The sequence below is a fragment of the Lampetra planeri genome, chromosome 3, assembly GCF_965212315.1.
Source record: "Lampetra planeri chromosome 3, kcLamPlan1.2.h2, whole genome shotgun sequence".
Classification (NCBI taxonomy): domain Eukaryota; kingdom Metazoa; phylum Chordata; class Hyperoartia; order Petromyzontiformes; family Petromyzontidae; genus Lampetra; species Lampetra planeri.
Window position 1 is genome coordinate 26,550,407 of NC_136109.1, and position 27,934 is coordinate 26,578,340.

General features: G+C 58.5%; 2 protein-coding genes across 3 annotated transcripts in view; both read left to right on the top strand.

Moving 5' to 3' along the window:
• The first annotated feature begins 1,506 nt into the window (after positions 1-1,506).
• LOC144734801 (uncharacterized) lies at positions 1,507-4,032 on the top strand. Its single transcript, XM_078617187.1, has 3 exons — positions 1,507-1,654; positions 2,005-2,704; positions 3,553-4,032. The coding sequence occupies exons 1-3, from the start codon at positions 1,539-1,541 to the stop codon at positions 4,030-4,032; spliced, it is 1,296 nt and encodes a 431-aa protein (XP_078473313.1). The 5' UTR covers positions 1,507-1,538.
• A 104-nt stretch (positions 4,033-4,136) lies between these two features.
• LOC144717164 (uncharacterized) overlaps positions 4,137-27,934 on the top strand; it is a 30,169-nt gene continuing 6,371 nt past the window's right edge. For both annotated transcript variants that reach the window (XM_078592495.1, XM_078592496.1), the window contains exons 1-15: positions 4,137-4,203; positions 4,378-4,568; positions 4,881-5,000; positions 5,527-5,641; positions 6,083-6,156; positions 7,318-7,591; positions 8,036-8,153; positions 9,131-9,263; positions 9,893-9,989; positions 10,668-10,792; positions 11,988-12,264; positions 15,628-15,830; positions 16,748-18,484; positions 20,976-21,132; positions 24,291-27,240. In XM_078592495.1, the coding sequence (XP_078448621.1) occupies positions 4,158-4,203; positions 4,378-4,568; positions 4,881-5,000; positions 5,527-5,641; positions 6,083-6,156; positions 7,318-7,591; positions 8,036-8,153; positions 9,131-9,263; positions 9,893-9,989; positions 10,668-10,792; positions 11,988-12,264; positions 15,628-15,830; positions 16,748-18,484; positions 20,976-21,132; positions 24,291-27,240 (6,617 nt within the window). In that variant the 5' untranslated portion in view covers positions 4,137-4,157. The remainder of the gene's footprint in view (positions 4,204-4,377; positions 4,569-4,880; positions 5,001-5,526; positions 5,642-6,082; positions 6,157-7,317; positions 7,592-8,035; positions 8,154-9,130; positions 9,264-9,892; positions 9,990-10,667; positions 10,793-11,987; positions 12,265-15,627; positions 15,831-16,747; positions 18,485-20,975; positions 21,133-24,290; positions 27,241-27,934) is intronic.

Below are 27,934 nucleotides of genomic sequence, written 5' to 3' on the forward strand. Positions count from 1 at the left end.
CGTGCGCGTGCGTGCGCGTGCGCGCGCGTGCGTGTGTGTGCTTGCGTGTGTATGTGCGTGCAGGGGCGGTAGCGTAGTGGTTAGCGCACTGCGCTACGAACCCCACGGTTCCCGGACACTCGCCATCATCTTCGGTATCTGAATTGATCCGGAGTGGGGGTGCGGTGGTCAACCTTCCCATGCCGTGTCGGTGTTGGGGGTTACTCGACCATACTTCACCGCACTGGTCAACACGGCTTGGCAAATGGGGGAGGCGGGGGGGGGGAAGGAAGGACTCACCCGCCATTGATGTTAGCCGCGCCCGCAAATCAATCTCAGCTCAGCTGGGGTTCATTGTGCGGTGTGCTAATCATTGTGTCACCGCCCCACCCTCATGTACATTATTTCTGCACAATCCCTGCGGCACCGCCTGCAAAGCACCGCAAATGTGAACAAACAATCAAGTCTGGTAATAAAAAAAAAGCGCACACACGCAACGCAGACAAAGCTTGCATGGCCAAATGGGCGATGCCCAGGAGTAATTACCGCCTTTTGCAAGACGGTCGCAATTGCAATCAGCTTTCAGAGGAGCTGAGCCGGCTGAGTGACTCAGGAGTCTGAGGCGGCAACGCCGAGACGCCGGGTTCACATCTGGATTCCGTACGCCCGTGACTTCAGCTGTGACGAGTTCACGGAGAGCGTCAGCCCAGTCGCTAAAGACTGCGTTTAAATGACACGATCATAAAAGTGAGTTTTTTTGTTTTCGTTTCGGTTGGCAACGTTTCACAGCTGAGAAGGAAGAGCACCGGCTGTGATCGCCACGCGACCAACAATTGGATGCCACGGTGGCTAGGAGATGTTAACTACCTCGCCTGGTATACAGGAGGGCCTTGGTTGGATCCTGACCCTGACGCCTGCTGCTGTATGTTTGGAGTTTTTGTGTTACTCCCATGTTCTTCGGGTCCTCCGGTTTTTCCCTCCACAACTTAGAAACGTGCATGTAGAGTATGTGGCTGCTATACATTCCCACGTGATAAGCCAGTTTATTGGGCTCTCATTCGTGGCCAGGTCGCTTCTGAAAAAAAGAGCTGTATTTCTCAGTGGGTCTTACCTGGTAAAATAGAATAAATAGTACAAAAAAATAGTTCAGTACTTCCCTGATGCCAGGGCACGTGGGAGACTGTGTGCGGTGCTCTAAATGACAACAATAGTTCGGTGACGCCTCCTTCCGTCTACTTCTCTGCCAGCACTACCGACAACTCTTTTTGACCACTCTGTGGGTCGTGCGTGAAGCCAGGAAACTTTCACGCCGAGGCAAAAATCCCCGACAGATCTGGGGGTGACGCTGCTGCAGCATCACCCGGAAATCCCCGACAGAAGAGAGCGGGGACGTTTGGTAGATTTGGTTTAAAAAGAATAAAAATAATAATAATGAAACAATTAAGACGTTTTAGAGCAGTGCATAGTCACAGTGGAGTTCTCTTTCCGTGGCGTGCACGGGCGTGTTCGCTCTGCGTGTGCTCGTGCAGTCGGGTGAGAGCCAGGTGTGGCGGCTGCACATGGTGAAGGGCCGCGAGGGGCTGGGCGTGCAGGTGAAGGGCGGCCACAGCTCGCGCAGCGGAGGCCCCCACGGCCTCCTCGTCACGCACATCGACAAGGGCGGCGCCGCCGAGAGGTGAGAGCGCCGCGTCCGTGCCGCGTCCTGCTCCGCTGCCCTCGTCTGCCCCCGACCTCTCGCCCTCGACTCAACTTGGCATCCGGCGCGGCTGCGTTTAACGTGTGGCGGAATCGCTCGTGTGAGCAGCCTACGTCCGTGCTCTGCGTCACCGGTCGTCCGTGTTTTCTGCGTGCACCCACCGCCCCATCCCTAACCGCCCCATCCCCACCGCCCCATCCCCACCGCCCCATCCCCACCGCCCCATCCCCACCGCTCCATCCCCACCGCCCCATCCCCACCGCCCCATCTCCACCGCCCTATCCCCACCGCCCCATCCCCACCGCCACCCCCCGTGTCGCCGTGCGCAGGGACGGCCGCCTGCTCCCCGGCGACGAGCTGCTCATGATCAACGGGCGGCCGCTCGTGGGCCTCTCGCACCACGAGGCGGTGGCGCTGCTGCGCTCCTCCTCGGGCACAGTGCAGCTCGTGGTGGCGCGCGAGTCCGGGACGGACGCCGCGACGCAGCCGGCCGCGATTCCGGACGCGCCGCAGAACGACGTTTGCACCGCCGCAGCAACCGGCACCAGCACCGCAACCGGCGCAACCCCAACTGCCGCCCGCCACGACTCGCGCGGCCGCCAACACCACCACCACCACCACCGCCACAACAGTCAGCGGAACCACAACCACCACGGCAACCACGGCCACCACCGGCAGCACGATCACGGCGACGGCGAGGGCGCGAGCTCGGCGCACGACGCGGCGAGCGGCGCCGACAGCGCGGCGCCCGGAAGCGAGAAGCGCCGCAAGGGCGACCACAAGCGGCGGAGGACGCACAGGAGGGATGCCCCCGCCGGCGCTCGGGACGATCGCCGCGCCAACGCCGAGGCGGTGGACGGGGAGAGCCTCTCGGCGGCCGGTCGGACCGGCGCCGAGGCGGCGAACGGGGGCGGCGGAGCGGCGAGCGGAGCCGAGGACGAGCAGAGGGAGCACGAGGCGCTGCGCAGAGCCCAGCGGCGGAGCGCGAGGGTCGCGGTGGCGGTGGCGGAGGAGCCGCAGCAGGGAAAGGTGAGACCTGGTTCCTGCTGCTGTGGCTCCCGGCGCTTCCCGTTGCCCCCACTCAGGCGGCAGTCCTCGCTTGCCGGCCGACTCGGAGCGTTAACGTCGCAAGGTGTCGCGACCGCCAGTGCTGTGGTGAATGGTCACAAATTGTTTATGTGAAACCGCTTGTTGTTGTTGTGTTTAGTTTGTTGTCCTTCTCCCGCACCTCCGATTTATTGCGGTTGGCTACGTACGGTGCGACAGAAGTTCAACATGCATACGTACAATTCAGGGTCAGGGTTTGAATCGACAATCGGCGGTTGTGTCCATGCGGTTGGTTGTACAGCCCACCGAGTTTGTTCTGTTTTTGTTTGTACAGCTGGTCTTATAGTATTTGTTTCGTTTGTAATGTTTTACTTAGTTTTAAACGTCTGTTTTTTTTTGTGTCAGTTGTACTTTCTCATTTGTGGCGTCATTCTCCTTCATTCTGCCTTCATTTGTTCCATTAGCTTAAAGGTAAGGGCGGCGTATATTTTGCGTGAGTCGTAAACACTCGATTCTTAAACGCACCATTCATCACGGGCGTCATTATCAATTTCAATCGACGAATTGACGCGCGACTGTCAACGCAGTACAATCGTCGCAGCTGAATGCCGTTTACTGGGGATGGTCACTGAATTTGAAATTGTATGCAAACGTATGTATGTATGCATGTCGAACTTTTTTGCACTGTACATAGTAGCCAACCGTGCTGTTCGTCGGCGCTGCTTGAAGGACAGCAATCTCAGCAACAAAACATCAGAAACACACCCCGAGCATTCGCGACCAAAAAAAAAATCTAAAAAACAAACCTCCGCCTGTCGCTGTGGCTGCAGGTCGTCCCCGCCGCCGCGAGGGCTCCCGTGTCGCGCTCCTTCTCCGAGCAAGCGACGCGCGTCGACGAGCCGGGCCCCGATCGCCCGCCGTGCCCTTCGACCTCCCAGCGGCCGCCCCGTGGCCCCGTGCCCGCGAGCCCCGCGGCCGCCCCGCCGCCGCCGCCGCCGGGCTCGCTTCCCCGCGGGGGAAACGAGGAGAGCCGCGGTGCCTCGACGGCGGCGACGCAGGCCGCCAGGGGGGCGGCCGACGACGCCAGACCCACGGTGAGCGAGGCGGCTCGGGGAGACGTCGGGACGCGTCGTCGTCACGACCCCAACTGGGATTTGAACCGGCAACCTTCTGAGCGCGGGGTGCCACGATGCTCTAGCCACTGCGCCGCCCTGTTGGATGGCACAACATCTGTCGTATTTTCCAAAACGTCGTTTGAAGGTTCCGCGAGACTTTCCCCCTCGTGGACAGAGCGGTGGCGCGGCGGTTGAGGTGGGGACTTGCGCGCGTCCCCATCTAACTCCGTGCCACGTTTTGATTTCTCCACCACTCCCACTCCCCTCTCCCCCCCCAGAGCGAGGGCGGGAGGGAGACGGGCGCTGGGGAGGGGCAAGCAATGGTGGTGGTGCGCTCTCTCTCAAAACCTCGCAGCAAATCCACAGGTGAGCGGGTCACTTGCCATGCCCCAATCGTCTCCCCCACCAAGGCCCTTGTGCCTCTCTGTCTCCATGCCTCCAATCGAGTCCTCATTTCTCCGGTGACATCGCTTAATCCCTGCCCATGACCCCGTGTCCCCGTGTCCCCCGTGCCTGCCCTCGTGCCTGCGGACCTGGCAGGTGGCCGGGGTCGCCTCGAGTCGGTGGGCGAGGATGACGAACTCCGCGTGGCCGAGGGCGGCGGCGGCGGCGGCGTCTTCTCGGCGCCGGAGTCGCCAGCGCCGGCGGCCGAGGGCAGCCCCGAGCGCCAGGGCCACGGCAGCCGCAAGCACTCGCTCCCGCAGCAGCTGGACATCAGCGCCGTGCGCCAGGTGAGCGGCCGTGAGCCACAAGCGCTGCCTGAGCGGGGGTTGGTTCGTGACTCCGAGTCGAGGGAGGCTTCGGATCTCTGCCCCGGGTTTTCCAGATGGCGCGTGCGGGTGGGGGGTGTGCAGGTTGGGGGGTGTGTGGGTGGGGGGTGTGCGGGTGGGGGGTGTGTAGGTGGGGGGTGTGCGGGTAGGCTGACCAGGCTCGAGCCGGCTTGCAAGCTGCCACGGTCTGGCGAGTTTGGTGTGACTCTGGTCACATTCTCAGTGATTCCGCGAGCGTCGAGCTGACCCCCCCCCCCCCCCGCCGCTCCGCAGGACTTCACGGTGATCAAGAAGTCGTCGCGCTCGCTCAGCACGGTGCAGGTGGAGTCGCCCTGGAGGCTCTCGCAGCCGTCCATCATCTCCAACATCGTGCTCATGAAGGGCCACGGCCGGGTGAGCGACCGAACGCGTGCGCACAGGGGCCCTCGCGTCCCACGGTGAGCGGGCGGTGAGCGGGTGGGCGAGTGGGCGAGTAGGCGAGCGGGTGGGCGAGTGAGCGAGCGGGTGAGTGGGCGAGCGGGCGAGTGGGCGAGTGGGCGAGCAGGCGGGCGAGTGGGCATGCGAGTGGGCGGGCGAGCGGGCGGGCAGGCGCGTGTTTTGAGCGAGATTGAGCGAACGAGTGCTTGAGTGGGTGGGTGAACGAAGGAATGAGACAGTAATTGAGCGAGTTAGCGAGGAGGCGAGTGAGCTACAGAAAGAGGGGGGTTGGATGGGGAGTCAGCATTTGAATGCAACTGAGTGAACGGCTGACCCAGCTCATAATTCAGCGAGCAACTGGGTGAACTGGGTGATTGAACGAGCGAGCGAGGGATGTAAGTGAGCGAGTGAGTTTAGCGTGAACGAGAGCGACTGAGAAATCGACGTGAACCACTGGGCATCAGTGCGGTCGTGAAGTCGCCATGCCTTTGCTGTCCCACAGGGCCTGGGGTTCAGCATCGTGGGAGGACAGGACTCGGCGAGGGGACGCATGGGGATCTTCGTGAAGACGATCTTTCCTAGCGGCGCCGCCGCCGCCGACGGACGCCTCAAGGAAGGTGCGGCCGGCACGGCACGGAACACGACCCCGCTTGACCTCCAACGCCTACCCCACCACCATCGTCACCCGCTCACTCGCTCGTTTGCTCGCTCCACCTCCCTCACCCCAGTCTCATTCACACTCCTCACCCGTACTCCATTAAGGTTGCGTCGACCTAATGGGGGCCCAGGTATAGGTTCAGATACCAAAATCGGGTAGCCGGGTTTGTGGTGCAATATGTACGAACACACCACACACACCAACCCCCACACACACCAACACACACCACACACACCAACACACCACACACACCAACACACCACACACACCAACACCCCACACACACCACACCACACACAAACCACACACACCCAAACACCAACACCCCACACACCGCACACACTGCATACACCACATCACACACACCACGTGACCGTCGTGGTGTGCTTGTGTTTCAAAGGCGACGAGCTCCTGGAAGTGAATGGGGAGTCGCTGCAGGGCCTGACTCACCAGCAGGCCATACAGAAGTTCAAGGTACTCGGACACAGCCAACGCAGTGCCAAAAACACACACACACTCGGGCATTTACAGACCCAGCAGGGTGATGCAGTGGCAGTATGCACATGTCATGAGTTCACTTGAGAGACACATTAATTCAGGAGGGAGCACATTCATTCTACGGCCACAACGGGGTAACGACATAACCAGTAACCACAACGGGGCGACTACATAACCGGTAACCACCACGGGGTGACTATATAAACGGGTCAGGTCAGTCGGCACACTGCCTGACCCACGATGCCGAGCACGAAGAGCGGAGGCCGAGGAGAAGACGCAGCACAGTGGGTTCCATTCCAGCAGACAGCCCCAATGGGACCCCGGGACCTCCCTTTTATGCCCCCCAGCGTGGCCTGGCTCCGCCCTCGGCCACGCCCCCGTCTGGAACTCACCAGAAGATTCTGGGCCATACACCACGTGTCCCTTCTGTCACCTTTGGCCCACATCCTTCCCCTGTCCTGTCACGTGCCCTTGCAAGCCAATCGGGCTGCTACGTCCTCAGATGCCCCCTCTCTGTCAGCCACCAGAACCATGCCCCCTAGGGACCCTTTTCCATGACATTGCATGCCCTGCTGGCAGAGATGGTGACTACACTCCCAGTTCCCCTCTCTATCAGTAACTGGCGCTAGGCGCCGTAGCGACCCATTATATGTCACTACACATGTATGAATGTTGAACTTCTTTCGCACCGTACGTAGCCAACCGATGAGCGCAGTTTGGCTACGTACAATGCGAAAGAAGTTCAACATCAGTTGAACACGTAGGCTTTCGCGACAAATATCATTAATAATAATACAGGTTTTTTTGGAGCTTAGTTCGCGTAAATATAAATATGTCGTTAAACTCGCCACCACCCGACACAGCCAATTAGTACGGAGTGAGCCCGTTGTATAAACAGGTGAGTTTCAAGACAACCTCTTAAAAGCAAAGTGGACTCAGAATTCCGAATGGACCGAGGACTAATGGAATTCCACAATCGCGGAGCCTGGCAGCAAGAGGGCTCTGCCTCGCACAGAGCAAAGTTTACTGCTGCTGCTGATGACGATGATGATGCTGCCAATGATTGTTTTGTTGAATCGACGCGTGGTGACCCCCCCCCCTTCACTGCCCCCCCCCCCGCCGCGTGCACGAGCGCAGCAGCTGAAGAAGGGCGTCGTGACGCTCACCGTGCGCACGCGTCTGCGCAGCCCGAGCCTCACGCCTTGCCCCACGCCGACGCGGCTCAGCCGCTCCAGCACCCCCAACTCCAACTCCAACGCGAGCGGCGGGGGCACCTCGGTGCCGGACTCTGAGGATGGGGGGCTCAGCAGCTCCGGGGCGGGGCCCAGCGCGGGGCCCGACGTCGCCATGGCGACGAGGAGGGGACCTGGGCCCAAGGACCGCGTCGTCATGGAGGTGGCCCTGCGCAAGGGTGAGAGGTCGCGAGAGGGAGACCCCTGAGGTGGGAGCATGGGGAGAGGTGGGAGACGCGGTGAGCCGTGGGTAGATACGGGGATGCGCACAGTGCGTGTGCGCGACCCGAGTTCGATTCCTGCTCACGGCCGACACCAGTAACGATTACACGCACCGGTCCTGGGCCTCGCCTAGGTAGATTCGGCCTCAAATGAGTACCTAGTTTGGTGTGTACATATCGCCGCTGGGAAGAGACAGACGCGACCGGGTGTGGTGCTGGCCGCCCGCCCCTCCCGGTGTGCCGCGCCGGCTTTCGTAGGTGCTGCTCGCTAAACGGCACTTTCCCCAACGGTCCGCTCAAGGCTATACGGGGGAATCTTTGCATTTTTTGTTCTGCCCCCCTCCGCCCCTCCCACCGTGCTGTGACCGCACGGTTGCGTCTCTGCGCCCTCGTCCGGAGCAGAGGCCGGCGTGGGACTCGGCGTCGTGGCGTGCTTCGTGGCGCTGGAGAACTCCGCGCCGGGGATTTACATCCACAGCCTCGCGCCGGGCTCCGTCGCCAAGATGGACGGGAGGCTCAGGTGTGCCACGTGCGGGGGGACGGGGGGGGGACTTGGGGGGGGGGGGGGTCGTCGAACGCACAGACCCAGGGGGTCGGCAACCAGCGGCTCCGGAGCGGCATGCGGCTCTTTAAGGACCCACCGCCTCGTATTCACATGGCATCACATGGCATCACGTGGCATTGCGGCTCTTGAAATATTGAGTTTTTTTTTTTACCAATTTCGAAAAATAAATGCCTCTTCTTGTTATTTTGGTTTGCCGACCACCCCGGCGCGGACGAACCCCGCGGTGGCCTCGTCCCGATCGCCGTCCGTCAACGACGCAGCGCGCAGTCTCCTGCGATTCACTTCGCCCCATTCACTTCACGCTGGAGCGGCAGACTGGAATCGCACCGTGTGTTGAAGTTGTTGAGGACGGAGGCGTTTGACCGTCAGAAGCAAGGCAGTCTCATTCCTGATTTCGCCATTTCGTATATTTTCTTCCCTTTGCATTGTCTGTGAATGCATTTGTCTGTGTGTATTCACGTGTTCAACCCGTGGCACACTTCTGAAGTTACAGGTCGTACGCGTCCGTAACTACAAAGTCTGCGGTGGGAATATCGCAAGGTTGGCCGTTTTTTTCTTTTAATCAACACAAGAGGGGTTATGAGGGGGGGGGGTCTAAATAATGGAAGAGGAAAGAGTCTTTAACTTTTTTTTTTATTAATAAAAATTGAGGAGGCCTCCATCCAGCAATAAATTGATCACCGCGCTCCCCCAACTCCCATTTGCGCTCCTGCAGTGTCTTCATTTTTGTCAAAGCGTCCTCAGAGTTTGTTGTCCTTCCCACACACCTCCGATTAGCACGGTCGGCCACGTACGGCGCGAAAGAAGTTCAACATACATACACGCACGCGTACCTAGACGCCATTGCCCGTGGCCGCCATTGCCCGTAGCCGCGATGTGACTTGATGTCGTTGTTGTTGCTGGTGCTGCTCCTGCGTTCCGTCGCGGTGCAGCCGGGGAGACCAGCTGCTCGAGGTGGACTCAGTGAGCCTCCGGCACGCGGCCCTCAGCGAGGCCTACGCGGCCCTTAGCGAGTGCGGCCCCGGTCCCGTGAGCCTCATCATCAGCCGCCACCCGGACCCCAAGGTGCCAGCGGCCCACGCACGCGCCCACCTCGACGCTCGCTCGTTCGCTTTTCGCTGGCGGCATTGGTGCACAAAGAAAAGATGTTGAACAAAAACTCGGCACGTTCGTCAATAACACTGTGGCCTTAAAAGGAATTTTTTTTACAATAGATGACGTTTCGGGCAATGGTTCTTTCTCAAAGCATAAATCTTTCACTTACTCACCCGTCCACCCACTAAATTATTCTCCCACTCATACAGTTATTCACTCACTCACGCGTTTGCTCACTCGCTCGTTCGCTCACTCACAATTAATTCACTCATTCGCTCAAAGGCTTAGTAGATCACTCACTCCCTTGCTCACCCGCTCACTGACTCACAAGCCCATTAATTGCTGGCTCGCTCACAGACATCGCAGCTCGCTCGTTCACTCTCATGCTCGTCCACTCGCTCGCTCACTTACCCACTCGCCCTCCGACTCACTCGGACAAACACACGCGACAACAAACACCATGAATGGACGCGCTTTATTCAAAAGCGTTCCCGCCCGAAACACGAGACCACCGTATTCCTGGTGCACATCGGCCGGCGGCAGCCGCGCGGATCGTGGCCCCACTGCTCACCGTTCACTCTGTGCTCGTTCCGCTGCAGGTCTCGGAGCAGGAGATGGACGAGGCGATCGCGAGGCCGAACCCACGCAGCGTCACGAGCAAAGATTCCACGCCGGCCCCTGGCGGCATCACCGCCGGTAAGGGCGCCACGGTGGCGAGATGTTAACTACCTCGCCTCGTATACAGGAGGTCGTGGGGTCGATCCCTCTATGTTTGGAGTTTGCGTGGTCTCTCTCCCCCGTGGTCACGTGCATTTTTCTCCGTGTCCTCCGGTTGTTCCCTCCACATTCATAATCAACATGACGTGTTTCGAGTATTTGGCTGCTCTACATTTCCACGTGATGATGAACCCATTTCGTTGAGTCATCACTTGTGACAGCCAGGTCGTTTTCTGCAGACGAGCTATCTGGTCAAATGAAAAAACGATATAGTTTAAGTGTAACAACCTCGTCACCTCTGTATCACCTCCTCGTTGGCCATAGCATCACTGCAGTTGGTCTGGAGGGTGGCTAGCACTCGGATGGGCGACTGCCTGGGAGCTAGCAGGTGGTGTCATAGACTTGGGCCGTGAGATGATCGGGAGATGTCAGCACAGCAGAGCATTCTCGCATCCAAGTGTGCAGAGCTTTGACGCACCAATACGCGTGTCGATGTAATGAAACGTCGGTGCGTTCATCTCTCCTCGTCTATCGGTGTGTCCGTGCGTGTGTCCACCCGTATTCACGGCTCTGTGCCTCCGTTCCCTCCCGCCATGTGCCCGCGCGTCCGTGCCGTTCACGTGCCCTCGTGTCTCCGCGCCCGCGTCCTTCCCCCAGCACTGCCCCCCAAGAGCCCGGCACCTTCCCCGGGCCCCTCCCCGTCCACGCGACCCCGCCAGGTCGAGAACGCGACCTCCGCACTCAGCTGGACGATGCGGCGCTTCCTCGAGCCCATGAGCCGGGTGGGTCGAGCCCTTCCCCCCCTCCTCCTCCTACCCCGTCCCCCCCACCACGCACCGCCCACACACTCCCCCCATTCCAGCCAGACTGCCCTGGGTGGAGCCGGGCGATGGGTGTGGGGGGGGGCGTGGGGGGAAGCTGGGTATGCAGCAATGCAGAGATTGTAAGCCTTGGTGTTAGACAGTGCCGGATGATCCTAGTAGCACAAGTAGCTACATATGTAGTAGCTACTACATATGTAGTAGCTACGGGCCCCGTACTTTCAAGGGACCCGCGCTAAATGCTTTCAAGCTATCAATTCCGATTTAGTGATTCTGCACTTGCTCTATTACTATAGTACTATACTGCCTTCAACTTTTATGAACGACTGGATGTTTAAGGTTAGCGATTTGTCGTATTAGCTGGCTGTATAGCAAATAAAAAAAATACAATTACTTTACTATGCAAGTAAAAAATATTTTTATGTATATGTTTTTATTTATTTAGGGCCTCTTTATAATATATGCTACAGGCCCCGCACTAGCTGAATCCGGCACTGATGTTAGATTAGGAGTTTTCGTCAATCGCAGCCGACAAAACTGATCAATCTGGTGGCTTTTCATTTCGCTGGTCTGGAAGTTTGTCCCACACCCCAAGGTGGGCTGCCATTGGGAACCGTGCCCATTTAGATTTCACAGAGAACCGGTGCAGGTGGGTGGGACGTTTCCTATGTTGGCAAGCACAGCACCGGCTACTAATTTAAGGCTGAGTTGACCTTGGGGAGGCCCAGGACCGGTTCAGATAAACGCCGCTGGTGTTACACCATGAGCGGGTGATATCGCAGCGTACTAACCACTACGCCACCGCTCCCCAGTTGTCACTTTTATGCGCACGCGCAAACAAAACAAAGAACCCCCATATAGCCTTAACAGACTGTTAGGGTAAGTGCTGTTAGCGAGTAACTATGAAGGCCAGCACGGCACATAAGAGGCTGGGTGGCCAACATCACGCCCGGCCGCCTTTGTCTCCCTCGTGGCGATGTTTACACACCGCACGAGGTACTAATGTGAGGCTAAGTCGACCTAGGGGAGGCCCAGCACCGGTTCAGATATTTGTCGCTGGCGTTGGCCGTGAGCGGGAATCGAAAGCGGGTCGCAGTGTTCGTAGCTCAGTGCGCTAACCGCTGCTCCACCGCTCCCTACACACGCACACACGCAGCAAGGATCCGTGAGCTCGGAGGCAGAGCTTTCCCAGTATTTCCCGGCCGAGGCGCCCGCACACCCGGCCGCCCTGGACAGACCGGACATCCCTGGCACTCCTCCTCCCCCTCCGGCTCATCATCCTGCTGCTCCTCCTGCTGCTCCCCATCCTCACGTCGGCTCCGACGCTCACGGCAACGCGGGGCACGGCTCGCCCGCCCCGCCGTCCACGCGGGGAGCGGCGCCGCCGCCCTCGACGCCTCCGCCGCCGCTGGCACCGTCGGCGTCGTCGCACGGTGCGTGACTCGGCGGTCCCGGTCGAGGTTCATCCTCCTCTGCTGCTGCCCCCCCCCCCCCCCCGTAGCCTGCGACTCCCTCCCTACCCCCAGCTGCCCGTGTTGCCGACTCCCTGCCCCCTGCTCAAGTCCAGGCTCACGCTCGTCCTCTTTTTGTCAGGCGACTGACCTGACTCTCTCGTAGCGGTCAAATGTGCGCTAAGGGGGTGCAGCTGCATCTAAAACAAAAATATTTTATTTTGCCAGGTAAGGCCCACTGAGCTGTGTAGCTCTTTTTCAGACGCGACCTGGCTGCCACAAACGATAGCACAACGAAGTGGCTCGTCACGTGGACATTTCTTGCAGCCAAATACTCTGAATGCACTTTGATTCTAAACGTGGAGGGAAAAAAACGGAGGACCCGGAGAACAATCCACACGACCACAGGGGGAGAGAGAGAGAGAGAACATGCAAAATCCAAATATACAGCAGGCGTCGTCAGGGTCGAGATCGAACCCACAATCTCGCCACTATGGTGCCCTGCACCGGAGCCCACGGGCAGGAGGGCCCCAGACACCTGGCTATGAAGAAGAAAAGGCAGGCAGGGAGGGGGGGGGGGAAATTGAGCAGGGGAGCCCCCCATTACACTCCTCACGCCCCACGTGCAAACCGCGCCGCTGGGAGCGGCTGACTCGCCGCTTGGAGGCCGCGCGTAGCCGGCTGCTGCTCAAGGCCACGAGGCCGCAGGTGCCACCGCCCCTCCCTTCCTCACCTCTCCCCTTCTTCCTCACCCCCCCCCCCCACAACGCACGCCTTCCCGTGTCCCCCACGCGCAGCCAGGAAACCGTGGGTGTGCGAGGGGAAGCGGCGAGGCGCGGGGGAGCGCCGGGAGGGGCTGGCGGGGAGCGTGGGAGCGCACGCGCTCTGAGTCCATTTCACGATGATTTTATGGGGGGTGGGGGGGGGGTTGGTTTCTACGTATGTGTTTGTGCCCCAGAGCCACACTGTGCGGCAACATCCATTGCAGGTGGCGTGCCCTCTGTGTTCCACGCTCTCACCGACCCGCACTGACCGGCGTCGCGAAATACCAGAATCGAGAATATTTCTTGAGTCTGGATGGAATCCAATGAGCTGTGCAGTACATCTGCGGCGACCAAATACACACACCATAGACAAATACGGTCGCCACAGCAGAATGACAGTCGTAATTACAACTTGTGTGTGGTGGTGGTGGTGGTGCTGGGTGCGTGGCGGAGTGGCTCCAACACAACACAACCCACCCCGCCCCCTCCCCCGTCGTCTGCGGGTGCCACCCCTGGCCTTGTCGTTGATCCTCTTCCGCAAAACGTCCCCTGCGTCGCCGCGCGCGGGTGGGGCGGGCAGGCGGGGGGGGTCACGAGGGGACATTGGGGAAACGGAGTGGGCGGGCCGGTTTGAATTACGACCTTCATCATAACACCCCCCCCCCCTTCGTCGCATCTGTTTCCTGCGAGAGGGGGGGGGGCGCGATGCGTCCGCTGGCAATCGCCGCCCCTTGACGCCACAGAGAGAGTCCCTCCCCACCACCCCATTTATTGACTCCGTTGTTTGGCTACCATGGCCGAGCCAACGGGCACGACGGTGGTTTTGCAGGTGCCCGAAGCACGTGCGCGCGTTGGACTCCCTTCGCCCACCGCACGTAGGCCAACCGCGCGACGTACGGTTGGCGAAAGAAGCGCAAAGAACACCCAAGGCAACGCGTGCCGTCAATGGCACTGCGCCGGAGAGGGATGGGTGCAGGGCTGGCGTGGCGACGTTTTGGATGTCGAACTTCTTTCGCCACCGTACATAGCCAACCGTGCTCATCGGAGGTGCCGGGGAAGGACAACAAAAGGTCGATGGCCGAGAGAGCCGCCGACCTGGTCGGTCGCAGCGCCTATGAGCACGGTTGGCTACGTACAGTGCAAGAGAAGTTCAACATACTTACAGTCGAACAACCACCGATGTGAACTTTCCTGGACGACGTGAGCTCTGCGAGTTGAACGCGGTAGCGTTGTTTGTAATGTTGGCGCAAATTGTGGCGCGATGGAAGAGTAGGCCAAAATAACCTCTTAGAGGGGGGCTCTCTATGGCGTGATTGAGCAATTGCAGGGCTGCACTTTGACCTTTTAACCTTTTACCAATCGACAAAAAAATAAAACGGTGGCCTGCGGAAAGGGACGCAGCCTGCGGTGGCCGGGTGACTGAAATGTGACATCGTTGAGCCGGCACCGCTGAGATCCAGGGGTTTGGATCCCGGTTTCAGCCGCCCGCGATCAAACCTGGTTCTCAATTCTAGTGCACGTCTAGCCACGGCCTGGTCACCGATGACTGCATCATGAAAATTCCTGCTGTGAGGTCGGGTGGGCAAGTACTGCCCTCCTCTGTGTGGACCAGAGGTCGCTCGAAGCCTGTCTCCCAGAAGTAGCTCTGTGATCTCCGCTCCCGCGGGCCGTTCTCCAGCACGCGGAGGGGTTGCGCTGCCGTGCGGGAGATCCGGGGCAAACACAAATTGGGGGGGGGGGGGGGTGGGGAGAATACCAAAACTGGAAGAAGAGAAAAAAAGGGACAGAGACACGTGTTGACAGATGTTCCTCATTCCGTCTCGGTTTCGACCTTTCTACTGCTGACAGTTACACACGGAATGAGCTGCGGAAGCTTAAAATAAAAATCAAGACAGACGTTGGGGGGCAAAAAACATACTGACGAGGCGCTTATCGGATTGTGCAAACATGGCCAACACGTGCGTAATTCGGAGAGAGGCATTATGAGCCGCACGGCTTCCTGTGTCGGGATATTTATTTAATTGCGAAGGTCGCAAGGCAAGTTGCGTGACGTTCGTTTCACAAGCTCTCCTCCTCCCCCCTCACTCGTCCGCTCTCTCTGCCGGCAGCGGCGCTCGTTCAGATCGCAATCCCGTCCCGCCTCGGCTGCCTCCAGTCGAGGCCGCGTTTCCCCTTCTCGCAATTGTTTACAAGCAGCTTCTTCTATCCAACGTCTTCTTATCTCGCGAGTAAATACTTGGTACGTATGTTGAATTTCTTTCGCACCGTACGTCCCCAACCGTGATAATCGGAGGTGCGGGGGGTGTTGGAAGGACAGCGTATATATTCATTTTGAAGAAAACAAAGTGCGGAGCTAAAGAGATGAGTTCTGCGATGATTAAGTGTTCTTATTTATTCAGATGGAACTGTTCCCGGCCACGGCGGAAACGGCCAATGTTAACGTGCGCGGCCGCCACGGGCATCGCTCGGAGCGTGCGACTGTTTCCCGGACGTTCTTAGAGCGTGCGACTGTTCCCTGGGCGTTCGTGAGCCCCCCCACCCCACCCCACCCCACGCATCTCCGCATCTCTCTCCCTCGCAGGCAGGGGACACGCCGGCCGGGACACCAAGTGGGAGAGGCATTCGGGTCGCGACGCCCGGCACGAGAGACGTCCGCAGCCCGCCTCCACTCGGGCAGAAGAGGCGACGTTGCAACAGCAGCGGCGGCAGCAGCAGCAACAGCAGCAGCAACAACGGCTGCAGCAGCAGTTGCAGCAGCAACTACAGCAGGAGCTACAGCAGCAGGTGGGGAGGATTCCACCGGACGTGTCTGGGTTCTTCGACGTGTCGCGGGGAAAAAAATCTGCCGTGACAATGTGGATGCACGTTCTGAAAACGAAATCTGTCTCAAAATTTGACGATTGTGTTCCGTTGCCTGTCCTCTGCTGTATAATTCTGTTCGGGTCAGATTTGAGTGAAGGTAATTTGATAATGATGATTGTGTGACGCGTGCATGCTCCCCGCAACGCACCTACAGCTTAGCATGGTTGGCTACGTACGGCGCGAAAGGAGTTCAACGTACATGCATATGTACGTGCGCGGCTCCTTTGTCAATCCACTGCTGGATGAGGGCCTCCCCACACCATGCGGGTTGTGGTGGTGATTGGACCGTACTTCTCCATGCTGGTCCGCGCGGGTTGATTAGGGTTGGTGAGGGTTGGTGAGGATTGATGAGGGTTTACGAGGGTTGGTGAAGGTTGGTGAGGATTGGTGAGGGTTGGTGAGGATTGGTGAGGGTTGGTGAAGGTTGGTGAGGATTGGTGAGGATTGGTGAGGGTTGGTGAGGGTTGGTGAGAGTTAATGAGGGTTGGTGAGGGCAATAATATCATGTGTATAACAGCAAATATTATTCCATTAATACCTTGCCGAGTGTCAAGGGAAGCTAATCCAGTTCCCTATAGGGCATCGATTAAAGGACCATGCACAGGGGCCTTCAGCTGCGTGACTGACAGTAAAGACGCTAAATAAGAGCCAGACGTGTCGTCACGGCACCAGCAAAGGCACCGTGACATCGCACCCGTGAAGCCTAACGCAACGCCACCGCTACAATCGTGCGACTCGCCATAACTCCGGAGTGCGTTGCCCGCCCCCTCCCCCCAACCCCCCCCCACCCCCCCCCCCCACGAAACAAACACCTCTTTGACGCGTGAATCCCTAAACAGTTGCACGGGCCCCAGCCGCCGTCGAAACAAGACGCCCGCACCGCCAGGGGCCCCACGGACGCCAGCAACAAATCTTCGACGGCGCGCGAGGCCTCGCCGGAGCCAGCGAGGAGTTCACCTCCGTCCAAGCGAACGCCGAGCGCCGCCGCCGCCGCCACAGCGCCGCCGCTCGTCCGCAACCGGCAGGTGGAGGCGGCGAAGCAGGCGGCGCCGCCGGACAGCCCTCAGGCGTCGCGCAGCCCCCTGCTGCGGCAGCGGCGTGTCTTGCGCTACGAGGACGACGGCCTGAGCGACGAGGAAGGCGGCGGCGGGCGACCGGCGCGGGAGGGACGGGGCCCGGCGGGGAGGGGCGGCAGCTTCCGCGCGTGCCGGGCGGCCCGGCGAGGGAGGGCCGCCGATCGCCCCGTGACCGACGCGGCCGCCGACGGCCCTTTGCAAGCGCCGTCTCCGTCGTCCTCTGCCCTCTCCACGGCGGCGGCGGCCGTGTTCTCGTCGTCGTCCTCGTCGCAATCGTCGGCGGTCAAGCGGGAGCTGGCCAACTCGGGCATCGTCATCGCCACCTCGTCGGTGGAGGTGGACGACGAGAGCCAGGACAGCGACTTCTTCTGCTACGGCGGCAACGCGCGCGCCGCCAGCAGCGACGTGCCCAGCTCGCTGCACGGCAGCTCGCTCGAGTCGGAGGACGGGCCCGGCGCGGGCAGGGAGCGTGGCGGCGACTCGCCGTTTGTGCCCATCCGCGGCACCATCGCCACCACGTACTTTGACTACGCGGGGGGCGCAGCGGACACCTGCGGCGTCGGCAGCGGCGGCGGGGGTAGCGGGTTGACCGTGGGCCGACACGCGGACCCGTGGAGCGACGGAGAGGTGAGTTGCGCCGCCGGTGGACAAATCGATTTCAAGCGATCGCCCAAGCTGGAGCACAAGGCGGTGATGCGTGTCAAGAGCATGCTGAGCGTAGAGTGTCCACAGCAGCAGCAGCAACAGCAGCAGCAGATCATCTCATGCCAGACACAGTCGCCAACAAACAGAACCACAGCCAAGTCCCAGGCGAAGGGTGGATCGGCCGACACCTCTGCAGTCGAAGCCGCGAGGTCGGAGGGTTCGGATTTGGGGGACACGGAACCCGTCGCTACGGAGGCGGCTCCTAGTGAGGCCTCCCGCTCTGCCGGAGTGGAGGGAGCGGACGACGCTTCACCCGGTGACTGCTCGGGTCGGACCGGTCATTCCGGAGAACGTGGCGTGGCCGTGCCACGCGCGGACGTGTCGTCATCGCAAGGCCTGGACGGCGAACTTCCGGACTCTGTGACGTGGACCGATTCTGCTATTCATATCCACCACGAAAGCGAACTTTGCAATCTCTCCGGCGCTGCGGATCTGACCAACCGCGTGGGGTCGGACATCCGTGCCGACGCCGGGAATCCGACGGTGTCCGTCCCGCCTTCCGGAGGACGCGACAACGGTGCGCCCCCCGCTCTCATCGGCGGCGACCCGGCCTGCCGGCGCACGGGGGAGGCGGCCGCAGGCTATGACCCGCCCTCGAGACCCGGCCCAGCGCGCTCCGTCGTGAACGGCGACGGCGAGGGGGCTACCCGGGGCGGGCGGCCCGGGTCGTACGACCTGCAGGTGGTGCAGATCTCGAGGCGGGAATCGGAGACGTTCGGCCTGGACCTGGAGATCAAGCCGGCGCCCATGCGCGTCTACATCAAGGAGCTCAAGCGCGGCGGAGTGGCCGAGCGGGTGAGCTGACACGTTCGTGCCGGCTCTCTCTTTGGCAATGTCCGGTAGCGACGGTGTGAAGCAACGGAACTCCTCTACGATTCCCTGTTTTGGCAAATCTTATTCCACTGTTGCAGTTGGCATGACCATTTGGATTTCTCGCCGAGCAGAGCGTAGCACGTGTCTGTGTGCGAACGGCCTACAGGAGGAGATATCGCAGGACTGCGGCGGAGAGCCCTTTGAGGGACACGTTGTCCACGCTCGGAGTCCTCACACTTTGCTACCCGCCCTCACTTGAGCCGTGGGCAGGAATTAAATTCAGGCCCCGCCGGGTTCGTGGTGCGGTGCCCAGACCACCATTCACCTGACACTGGGCATAGGCAGGACAGGATTTTGCGGTGAATAAATCTTTCCTCCCATTATGAAGCTGCGGTGATCTTAAAATTATGGTACGTTTTATAGACGCACGTTAAGCAACACTTTGCTCACACTTTTTTTAAAATTCTAATTTAAGAAAAAACGAAAGCATCAGCATCGACGGCTCCTCCGTGAGAAACGTAGCGTTTCTTACGACTTTGTAGGTTCTTCTCAACGAATCGTATCAATTTAACGTAATTTCCACGGGCTCTTGTTGATGTCGTAGAAAAGCGACCGGATAGGCGAGCGCCCGCGATCACGAGGGTCAGGAGAGATATCGCCCGTTCCAGGAAACGTCCGCGGGGTTTGGGGTTTTTCACGTTTCCATTGGAAGCCCAGGTGTTCCTTATCACCGCCGACACATTTGGTTCCTGCCGAGTAAACTCCTCCTGCCACCCGCCCTCGCCGCCCTCAACTTCTGCCCAAGGTGCCCTCCTCCGAGGCTTTGCCCCCCCCCCCCCCCGGGACGCTGCGTTTTAATGCATTCGCCGAGGCGCTCGCACGTAAAACGTCGCCCGCCGCTGCCTTCTGCCCGCCCCAACGTCGGCACGGTGAAGTGGAGCTCGCTTGTTTAAAGGTGCGGGTGTGCGACGACGCGGTGAGGGCTCGCGGGTTCTGACGGACCGTCGCCTTGCGCTGTCGAGGGAGCCGAGGTAGGGAGGGCCGAGGAGGAGGCAGCGGCGGCAGTGTGGGGGTCAGCCCGGTTCACTTTCTCAAGGTCCCTCTGTGTGTCCGTTCGTCTGTCCGTACATCCGTGCATCCATCCGCCCGTGTATCCGTCCGTACATCCGTGCGTCTGTCTGTCCGTACATCCGTGTGTCTGTCTGCCCGCCCGTCCTGACGTCTCTTACGTCCGTCCTCATCAGATGCGGGACTGCGAGTTGCAGGCAAAGCTTCATGTTGACACGGACGCGGTGTTGCGTTGCCGTGTGATACTGAGGGGTTAAGATGTTTTAAAACTCTGCATGTGGGTAAGCGAGCAAGGAGCAAACCGGTGATCATCTATATTTTTTGGCGGGGGGGGGGGGAGGAAATGTTACGTAAAAATTGTGCGTACTGCGTGAGCGTATACAGACTCTCTGGCCAGGTGTTAAAGATCATTTGGTGGCGCAGCAGCGGTCCAAGTTGTACGACTCCCGTGTGTCGACTCCGTGTCGTCATGGATATCCTCATGATCGTGACCACCACCACCATCATCTTCAATCATCCCAGTGTAGTCCGTAGCAGTTGACCTACAGTGTCGTGGTTAGTGCACTGCGCTCGAACCCAGCGACCCGAGTTCGATTCCCGCTCACGGCCAAAAGTTGTGAAGTTTCGAACGGGTCTTGGCCCTCACCTAGGTCGACTACGCCTTAAATAAGTACCTGGTGCTGTGCGTTAACATCGGCGCTGGGTGGTAGGCAAATGTGGTCGTGTGCTGTGCCTGCCTTCGTAGGTGCCCGCTTAACGGAACTTACCCCGAACAGTCTGTTGAGGCTGTACGGGAAGGGGGGATCTTTGTAATAACACATCCAGAAAAAAGCTGCAGGTTCACTGAAATGCGTGCGGCCATGCGGTGGTTCGATTCCTGCTCGACGACCCCAGCGACCTGTGTTCGACTCCGGGCCCCGGCTAGCGTCAGTGGCCAGTGACATCCAAACTTGTGTCAGGTTCCTCTCGAAGGGCACCTCATCCCTCAACGAAGACCCGTCCCGCACGCCTACGCGAGAGTAACTCTGCCTCTTGATACCAAGATCCAGGATGGTCATGTCTATGCGCCGCTTCTCGGTGGCAGCCCCAACAGTCTGGAACGATATCCCTCTACACATTCGCAGCATCACCTCAATCGCCTCCTTCAAGAGAGACTTACTAACTCACCTCTACAAACCACGTGCTTTCGAGCGACTCTGAGCTTGGCTCCGCGCCTCTGAGTTGCGGCCACTACGTCTGAAAATTTGCGCGTGTTACAAATTGAACTATTATTATTATTACTATGTGCGTGCGCGTAACGTGTGCGTTCACACTACCCTGGGCCTCGTCTAGGTCGACTCGGCCTTAAGCGACGACCACGGGGGGGGGGACGAGACGAGCTATTGAGGCCTGCGCGTGTCCGTAGGAGGTGGGCGCCCGCCTTTGCTGCGGCGACGAGGTGCTGTGCGTGAACGGCGTGACCCTGTCGCTGCTGGAGCCCGACGAGGCCTGCCGCCTCTTCTGCAACCTGCCGCTGTCCTTGCGCATGGTGCTGCGGCGAGACGCCACGCGCTCACTCCCAGGTGGGTCCGCCTCCTCCTCGCCCTCCTGCTCGTCCACCTCGCCTCTTCATCCCCCTCACCCTCCTCCTCCTCGCCCTCCTCATCCCCCTCATCCTCCTCGTCCTCCTCCTCCTCACTCCCATCCTCGTCTTGATCCTCCTCCTCCTCATCATCCTCATCAACTTCGCCATAGTCCCGCCTTGTTGTCCTTCCCCCGCATCTCCACGCCTGTTATCCCCTTATCAGCAGTGCCACACCTTATTACAGACCAATTCAAACCGTATCGGTCACCCCGTGCCCTTATGGAGCTCAACGTCCATCCTGAAAAGTCTCATCACAAGGGAGAAACACAAACAAATAGACATTTTTCATCTTCTCCATATTGAAACTCCTGTATTGACCTGAACTCAATTTCCCTGTACAAGACTACGGGGTCAACCGTATGGGTTGACACGGTATGCATCTCAGATGAGCACGGTTAGCTACGTACGGTGCGAAAGAGGTTGAGAGTACATACGTGCACAGCTCGTTCTCATCATCCTTGTCATTCGCATCATCGTTTCCATAGTCACAGTTTAAACACGTAGGCTTTCACCACCAATATTATCTAAGATAAAGGTTTTTTTTTGGGGGGGGGGGGTTGGGGTTAGATCAAGAGTACTTCACAAACCTGACTGTCGCCCGATGCAGTTGGTTGTCGGCACCCGAATTGTAAATGTTGTGGGTTTACTCTCCAACACCCCGTTGTGCTGAACTAGCAACTAATTATGAGCACGATTCGTTGGCGTGACGAAACCTTGCCAACTGGCTGTTGTCAGGCGGTGGCGGGTTTAACGAAACACGTTTATCTTTCTGATATCCAACCGCAAAATAAAACCCCTTCACCTCGTCCTCATCATCCTCCTAAATTGTCATCTTTTCCCCCACCAGCTCCTCCTCCTCCACCTTTCCTACCCGGCACACCACATCCAGTATGCACTCTCCCTCTGGCCTGTGGCTGCCACTCCTCACCGTGTCACCTATTACAACCTATCGGGAACATATTTGGCGAGAAATTATACTACCAGTCAGATGGTGTGATTCGGTTATCACATTCGATCGAACTATTTTTTTTACCGAAATGAATGTTTTTATCTTTTCCTGCAATGTGCTGTGCAAGGTGGCCGTGGAAAGTTCCTTCCGCGTCGTTTGACGTAAACGGTTGTTCCTGTACAATATCTAGAGCCGCTTGGAGTGTTAGGTCGCGATACAAATCCACGTTATGTTTATGATGAATATCATCATCATTATTATTAGTATTACGAACCCCGGATCGGCTCCGTGTCTCTCATTTCACGCGACTCAGCCGCCCCTTGTCAGCGCCACGCTCCGATAATGAACATTAACCACCGACCCCCGCCAGCTCAGCCCGAGCTGTAACTAAACCCCACGGTCAGGAAGGATGTGGATTTGCCAGGGATTGGTGGGGGTGGTGGGTGGGTAGATGGGGAGGTGGGTGGGTGGGGGGCTCCGGATATCCAGCGCCTGTGTTGACAGCGGCCGGGGTGCGTAATTGTGTGATTGATCGTCTTCCTGCGTCAGGGTCTCGCGTTGACCCCCTCCTCACACTGCTGCTGCTGCTGCCTGCTGCACCTGGGCCTCGGGGGTGTAGCAGCAGCAGAAGCAGCCAGAGTATAAAGCAGAAGCAGCAGCAACAGCAGTAGAAGCGACAGCTGCAGTAGAAGAAGAAGTAGCAGGAGCCGCAATAGCAAAAGCAACGGCAGCAGCAGTAGGCGCAGCGGTGAGGTTTGCTTCGCTTGTCCGAGAAGTTACAGCCCTCCTGGTATTGGCCAACATGCCGACGCTGCTAAAGTACCTCTTAAATCATACTCTTAGTTTTTTAGGTAAAGTCACGTAGGTAAAAATTTGAAATTAAAATTAATAAAAAAAAAATAATAGAAAAACATTTTTTTGATTAATTTTAATTTCAAATTTTTACCTACGTTATTTACCTACGTGACTTTACCGAAAAAACTAAGAGTATGAATCCTTGCAGTCACGAAAGCTTCAAATCTAGAACCTCTTAAATCACTCAATTGGGAATATGCACAGCAGCAACATCGCTGCCCTCCTGTGAAACACTTGGCAGGACCCTCCTGAAAAAGAGCCACAAGACTCATAAACGAGCTTTTGTTTTGGGTGAAGAAGTCACGCTGACTGACACGCGCGTCTGCCCCACCTTCTGATCCTTGCGACTTGTATGTATGTATGTTGAACGTCTTCTACATCGCCACTAGAGAGACAAAGGCGGTCGTGGCTTTTTTCTGGCCACCCACCCCCTCGTGTGCCGTGCCGGCCTTCATAGGTGCTCGCTAACAGCGCTTGCCCCAAAGGTCTGTTGAGGCTGTATGGGGGATCTTTGTCTTCGTCTTGAATTTCTTTCACACCGTACGCAGCCAACCGGGCGGGAGTCAGTTGGGAGGGTGTTGAGCCTTGAGCCACTCAATGAGGCTGTCCCGGATAAGCAAGTTGATTAATAATGGCAAATGTGTGTGTGTGTGGGAAGGTATGGGAAGTGGTTAGTGCACTGCGCAGGGAGATTTGGGTTTAAGCATTATTGGTCACACACCAACGCTTGGTCAACTCAAACCAAATGCGCAACAGCGGTGCCGTGGTGGGTAAATAAGCACGAGCACCGGGAAAACAAAGACGGTCAGTTTAAGTACAGAAGTAGGAGCCCTTTAAGACCCAAGGTCCAAACAAAAGCACAGAATGGAATATCGGCGCAGAAAGACCGAACAACGTCAGGCCAATTCAACGATTATATTACATTAGTTGCTGCTAAAATTAAATATTCAGACGATAATGTCTTCACATCACTGAGTGTGTACATATATGTACAGTGAGCATAACCATTACAATTTTAACAACATGACAATATTCCTACTTGTTTCTGCTGTAACTAACAAGTACTCGGGTTTACCCACAAAAAGCCACATTTATCAGTAAAATGAAAATCCGTTCGAGTTCTTGGTATGTGGGTACTTTGTATGTTGAACTTTTTTCGCCACCATACGTAGGCAACCGTGCTAATCGGAGGTGCGGGGGAAGGACAACAAACTAAACATGCGTGAGTCATCGTAATGCTATAGTAGTAGTAATAATAATCATATCAACCAATTTTATTTTTAATTCGGCAGCAACAGCAGCAGCAGCAGAGAAAGGCACCATGAGCTCGGGCGCCACGCCAGCAGACCCCCCGATGGGGGAGGGGGGCCTGGCGTGTCTGGCCGGCGAGGGCCGGCAACGGCGCTGCGACCCCGACCCCGACCCCCTCGTCAGCGAAACAAAACGGGAAGCGGCAGGGGAAGCGGAGCTCCCACTGCGAGCGCCGCCCGCGGAACCGCAACAGAAGCAGCAGCAGGAGGGGGAGGGGGAGCAGCAAGAGAAGCAAGAGGAGGAGGAGGAGGAGGTACCGCCTCCTCAAGGCAAAGGCAGAGACGACGACAACAGCGACGACAACAACAACGATGACCACAGCGACATCCCCGTGTCATACATCGACGACGTCCTCGACCAGATCTTGTCCGAGGACAGGGGTGGCAGCGACGGCGGCGGCGGCGGTGACGGCCCGGGAGAAGGAAGCGCGGTGCCACTGGCGGGCGGAGTCGGCAAAGTCGGCACGGAAGCGATAGAAGGAACGAGCGGTGGCAGCGACGAGGAAGCGAGAGAGTGGAGTGCGACGGAACCGTGCCCCGCTTCCCTCCCCACGCTAGAAAGTTACGACCGCGAGGGAGACCGGCGCGGGACAGAGCGGGAGGCATGGGACCGGCACGCGGACGGTTTCTCGGAGAGGGACGATCCCGCGAAGCGAGCGGCGCCAGCTGACTGCGACGAAGACACCTGCCCCGAGCAGGAGGATCCCGCCGATCGAGCGACGCCCGGCGGGGCGCTGACCGCAGGAGGAGGCGACGGGATGCACGGCGGCGATCCGTGTTCGGAGGCGTTCGTCGTGGCCGAGCGAGTGCCCTTAGCCTCGGATCCTCGGAGCGAGGCCGCAGATGTTATGGCCGATGAAGACGCCGCTCGCGTCAAGGTGCTTGGTGGACGCGTGCCTGACGTGGGCTCGGCTCCCGACATGGACAATGAAGTCTCGTCCCTTCCACGGGCAGACCGTTGCAAGGTGGATGAGCTTGTTGAGCCGGGACTGCAAGCTGTGACTGGCGGAGCGGTGGACGGAGGCGAGGGGAGGAGTGAAAATCCGAGGCAGATGGAGGACGACGTTTTTGTGCAAGGAGAGGTCAGAGACGTTAAAATAAGACCCCACTCACCTCCAGCGCCGAGCTTGGACTACAGTGACCCCAGGGCAGAAGCCTTAGGGATGAATAATCGGGAACATCCAGAGCTTCCACAGGAGAGGCCAGCACTTCAGGGACTGGCCTGCACGGCGGTTCATCACACCTTCTGCGATGGTCAGAGTCCTGCCAACGTGGCCAAGTCCGACCGTCCTCCCAAAACGCTCCCGAAACCCAAGATCCCGCTTGCGCAACTCCTGCAACGTGCCGATAGCCAAAACTCCTCCCTCGACGAGCCGCCAGGAAGCGCCGCCTGCCCCGCGACCGCGAGAGCGGACCCCGAGCCCGATAAACGCACCTCTCACTCGGCGGCCAGGGTGTCGTTTGTGACTCTCTCCGGTCCTGAACAACCGCTGGACAAGAACAGGGCAATTGAAGTGACAAACATTGCGACGGCGGAGGAGCGGCCAGAGGCGGTGGTGTGCAGGCCCGTGAAGCCCATGACGCCCGGGCAGATCTTGTCGAGGAGGCACTCGAAGGAGTGGGTGGCGACAAAGCCAGCGGCGGATTCCTTCCGCGCCTTCAGCACCGCCAGCGTGGGCGACGAGAAGTCCAAGCAGAGATCGGCGGCGGTGGGGAGAGCCCAGAGCTTCCAGCCCAAATCGCCGCTGGTCGCGAGCCGATCCTTTCCTAGCGGAGCTTCTTCGGAGGGCAAGAGAGCGAGTGGTGTCGGCAGTGGCAGCGCCGCGCCCGCCAAGTTCTTGAAGGTGAAAGCGACGCCGGTGATGCTGGACGACGCGGAAGACGTTCCCACGGGAACGGGCGAGCGGGCCTCTCCGCCGAGTTCCAGAAGCAACGCAACAATTTCTGAAGGCAACGAGAAGATCGTGATCCTCCCGTGCACTGGGACAACGACGCAGGGGCAATGGACTGCGAGCCCCATGGCCGGTGACGTTGAGAGGAGCGCGCTGTCCGATAGTCAGCCACGGAAAGTGAAATGGGCTGACACAGAAAAAGACAAATCGAGGGTGGCGGAATCGATTGAGAATTCCAAGCCGACCGGCTTGTCTGTCCGCCAGAAGATCTGCTCGTTCGAAAGCCTCTTCGGCATCCAGGACACACCCCTGTCCGGGCTGAAACCGGGGGACAGGAGGTCTGTGGTCGGGTACGTCCCCGTCGGTCACTCGGACGAGGACAAGCCAACAGCTTTGCTGAGGAAGGACGTCGCGTTTCACGGCGGGAAGAGGGAAAACCTCCTGCAGCTCTCTAAGTCAACATCGTTGGACGTTCATTGTTATCAGATGACGAGCAAAAGCAAGGACGTGGCACAGGCCAAGAGGATCTTCCACGAGAGGACCTCATCCGCGGATGGACACACGTTTACCGACAGGGGTCAGACGGCGAGCGCGGAGAGTTGCCCGTCCGTCGACACGAGTCCTCCTGAGGCCGCCGCAGCCGAGCACTATCCCGGGGCAAGCTCAACCTCCGTCTCCCGCTCGAGGACGTCTGGCCACCTCGTGAAGCGGCTGAGCGACGATGCCTCGCCCGCTGGGAACTCCGCCTCGTCGAAAAGCGACGACCTGGAAATTCCGTCGAGCTCGCCAGCGGTGCCGCGATCGCCAGCGGCCCGGTCCGCTCATTGGCGGGTAGAGGTTTTGCGGGACGAGGCTCTGCCAGCTCCTCCTCCAAACACCGCTGCCGCCACAGCTACAGCTACCGCTGCCGCCACAGCTACAACTACCGCTGCCGCCACAGCCCCCGCGAGCAGCAGCTCCCCCGAGTCGGCGTCCGACGAGGACAGCATTTCAGCAGCGGACAGCGACAACTGCCAGCAGGACCGCAGCTTCTCCATCAGGTGAGGCGAACGGTGGCACCGTGGCGCGGTGGCGCACAACGCCGGTGGACCCGTGCCATGGACGCGAGTGAGGGTTGTTGGTTCCCCTAGGGATTTGAGAAACTCCCAAAGCAGCTTGCTTTGGGGTGAGGTGGTCAAAAGTGTGAGTTGTGTATAACTTTGATGGATATCTCCTGATTTTTTTTTTCCCGGGTGCTCCAGTTTCCTGCTACAAGTCAAATGCTCATTCATGGAATTGGCCTAAGATCTTGATATAAGATTCTCCAGAAAACTCTTTGGTTCTTTCGGTAAAGTCACGTAGGTATAAAAATTAAACAAAATAAAATTAATTATTATGAAAAATAATTATTGTTAAAAATATTCTTATTTAAATTTTGCTTCAAATCCTCCTGAAAATAAGTATTCAGACTTATTAAGGCTATAAATGACATTATTATAATTTACCCCCCAATTGTGTCCTGATTGCACTATGGGCATCGCATCCTGAGACAAAGATTTCATTCGGAACTCTTAACATAGCAGTGCATCCCGTCATGTTAGAGAATGAACCGTGGAAGCGGACACTACAGACTTACAAGCTCAGCGCTCTGACCTCTGAACCACCCGGCCACCTCCAGGGAGCACCGAGTTTTAGGCGAGCGGGGCCCAAAGCGGTGCGGAAGCGTCGTGAGTGTGACGGCAGAACTGAGCCAGA

Bases quoted from the DNA above. Each gene is read 5' to 3' on its own strand.
- LOC144734801 (XM_078617187.1), top strand. From the start codon at position 1,539: ATGGTGAAGGGCCGCGAGGGGCTGGGCGTGCAGGTGAAGGGCGGCCAC. The intron at 1,655-2,004 runs GTGAGAGCGCCG...CGCCGTGCGCAG, and splicing joins AAGGGCGGCGCCGCCGAGAG to GGACGGCCGCCTGCTCCCCG. The intron at 2,705-3,552 runs GTGAGACCTGGT...CTGTGGCTGCAG, and splicing joins AGGAGCCGCAGCAGGGAAAG to GTCGTCCCCGCCGCCGCGAG.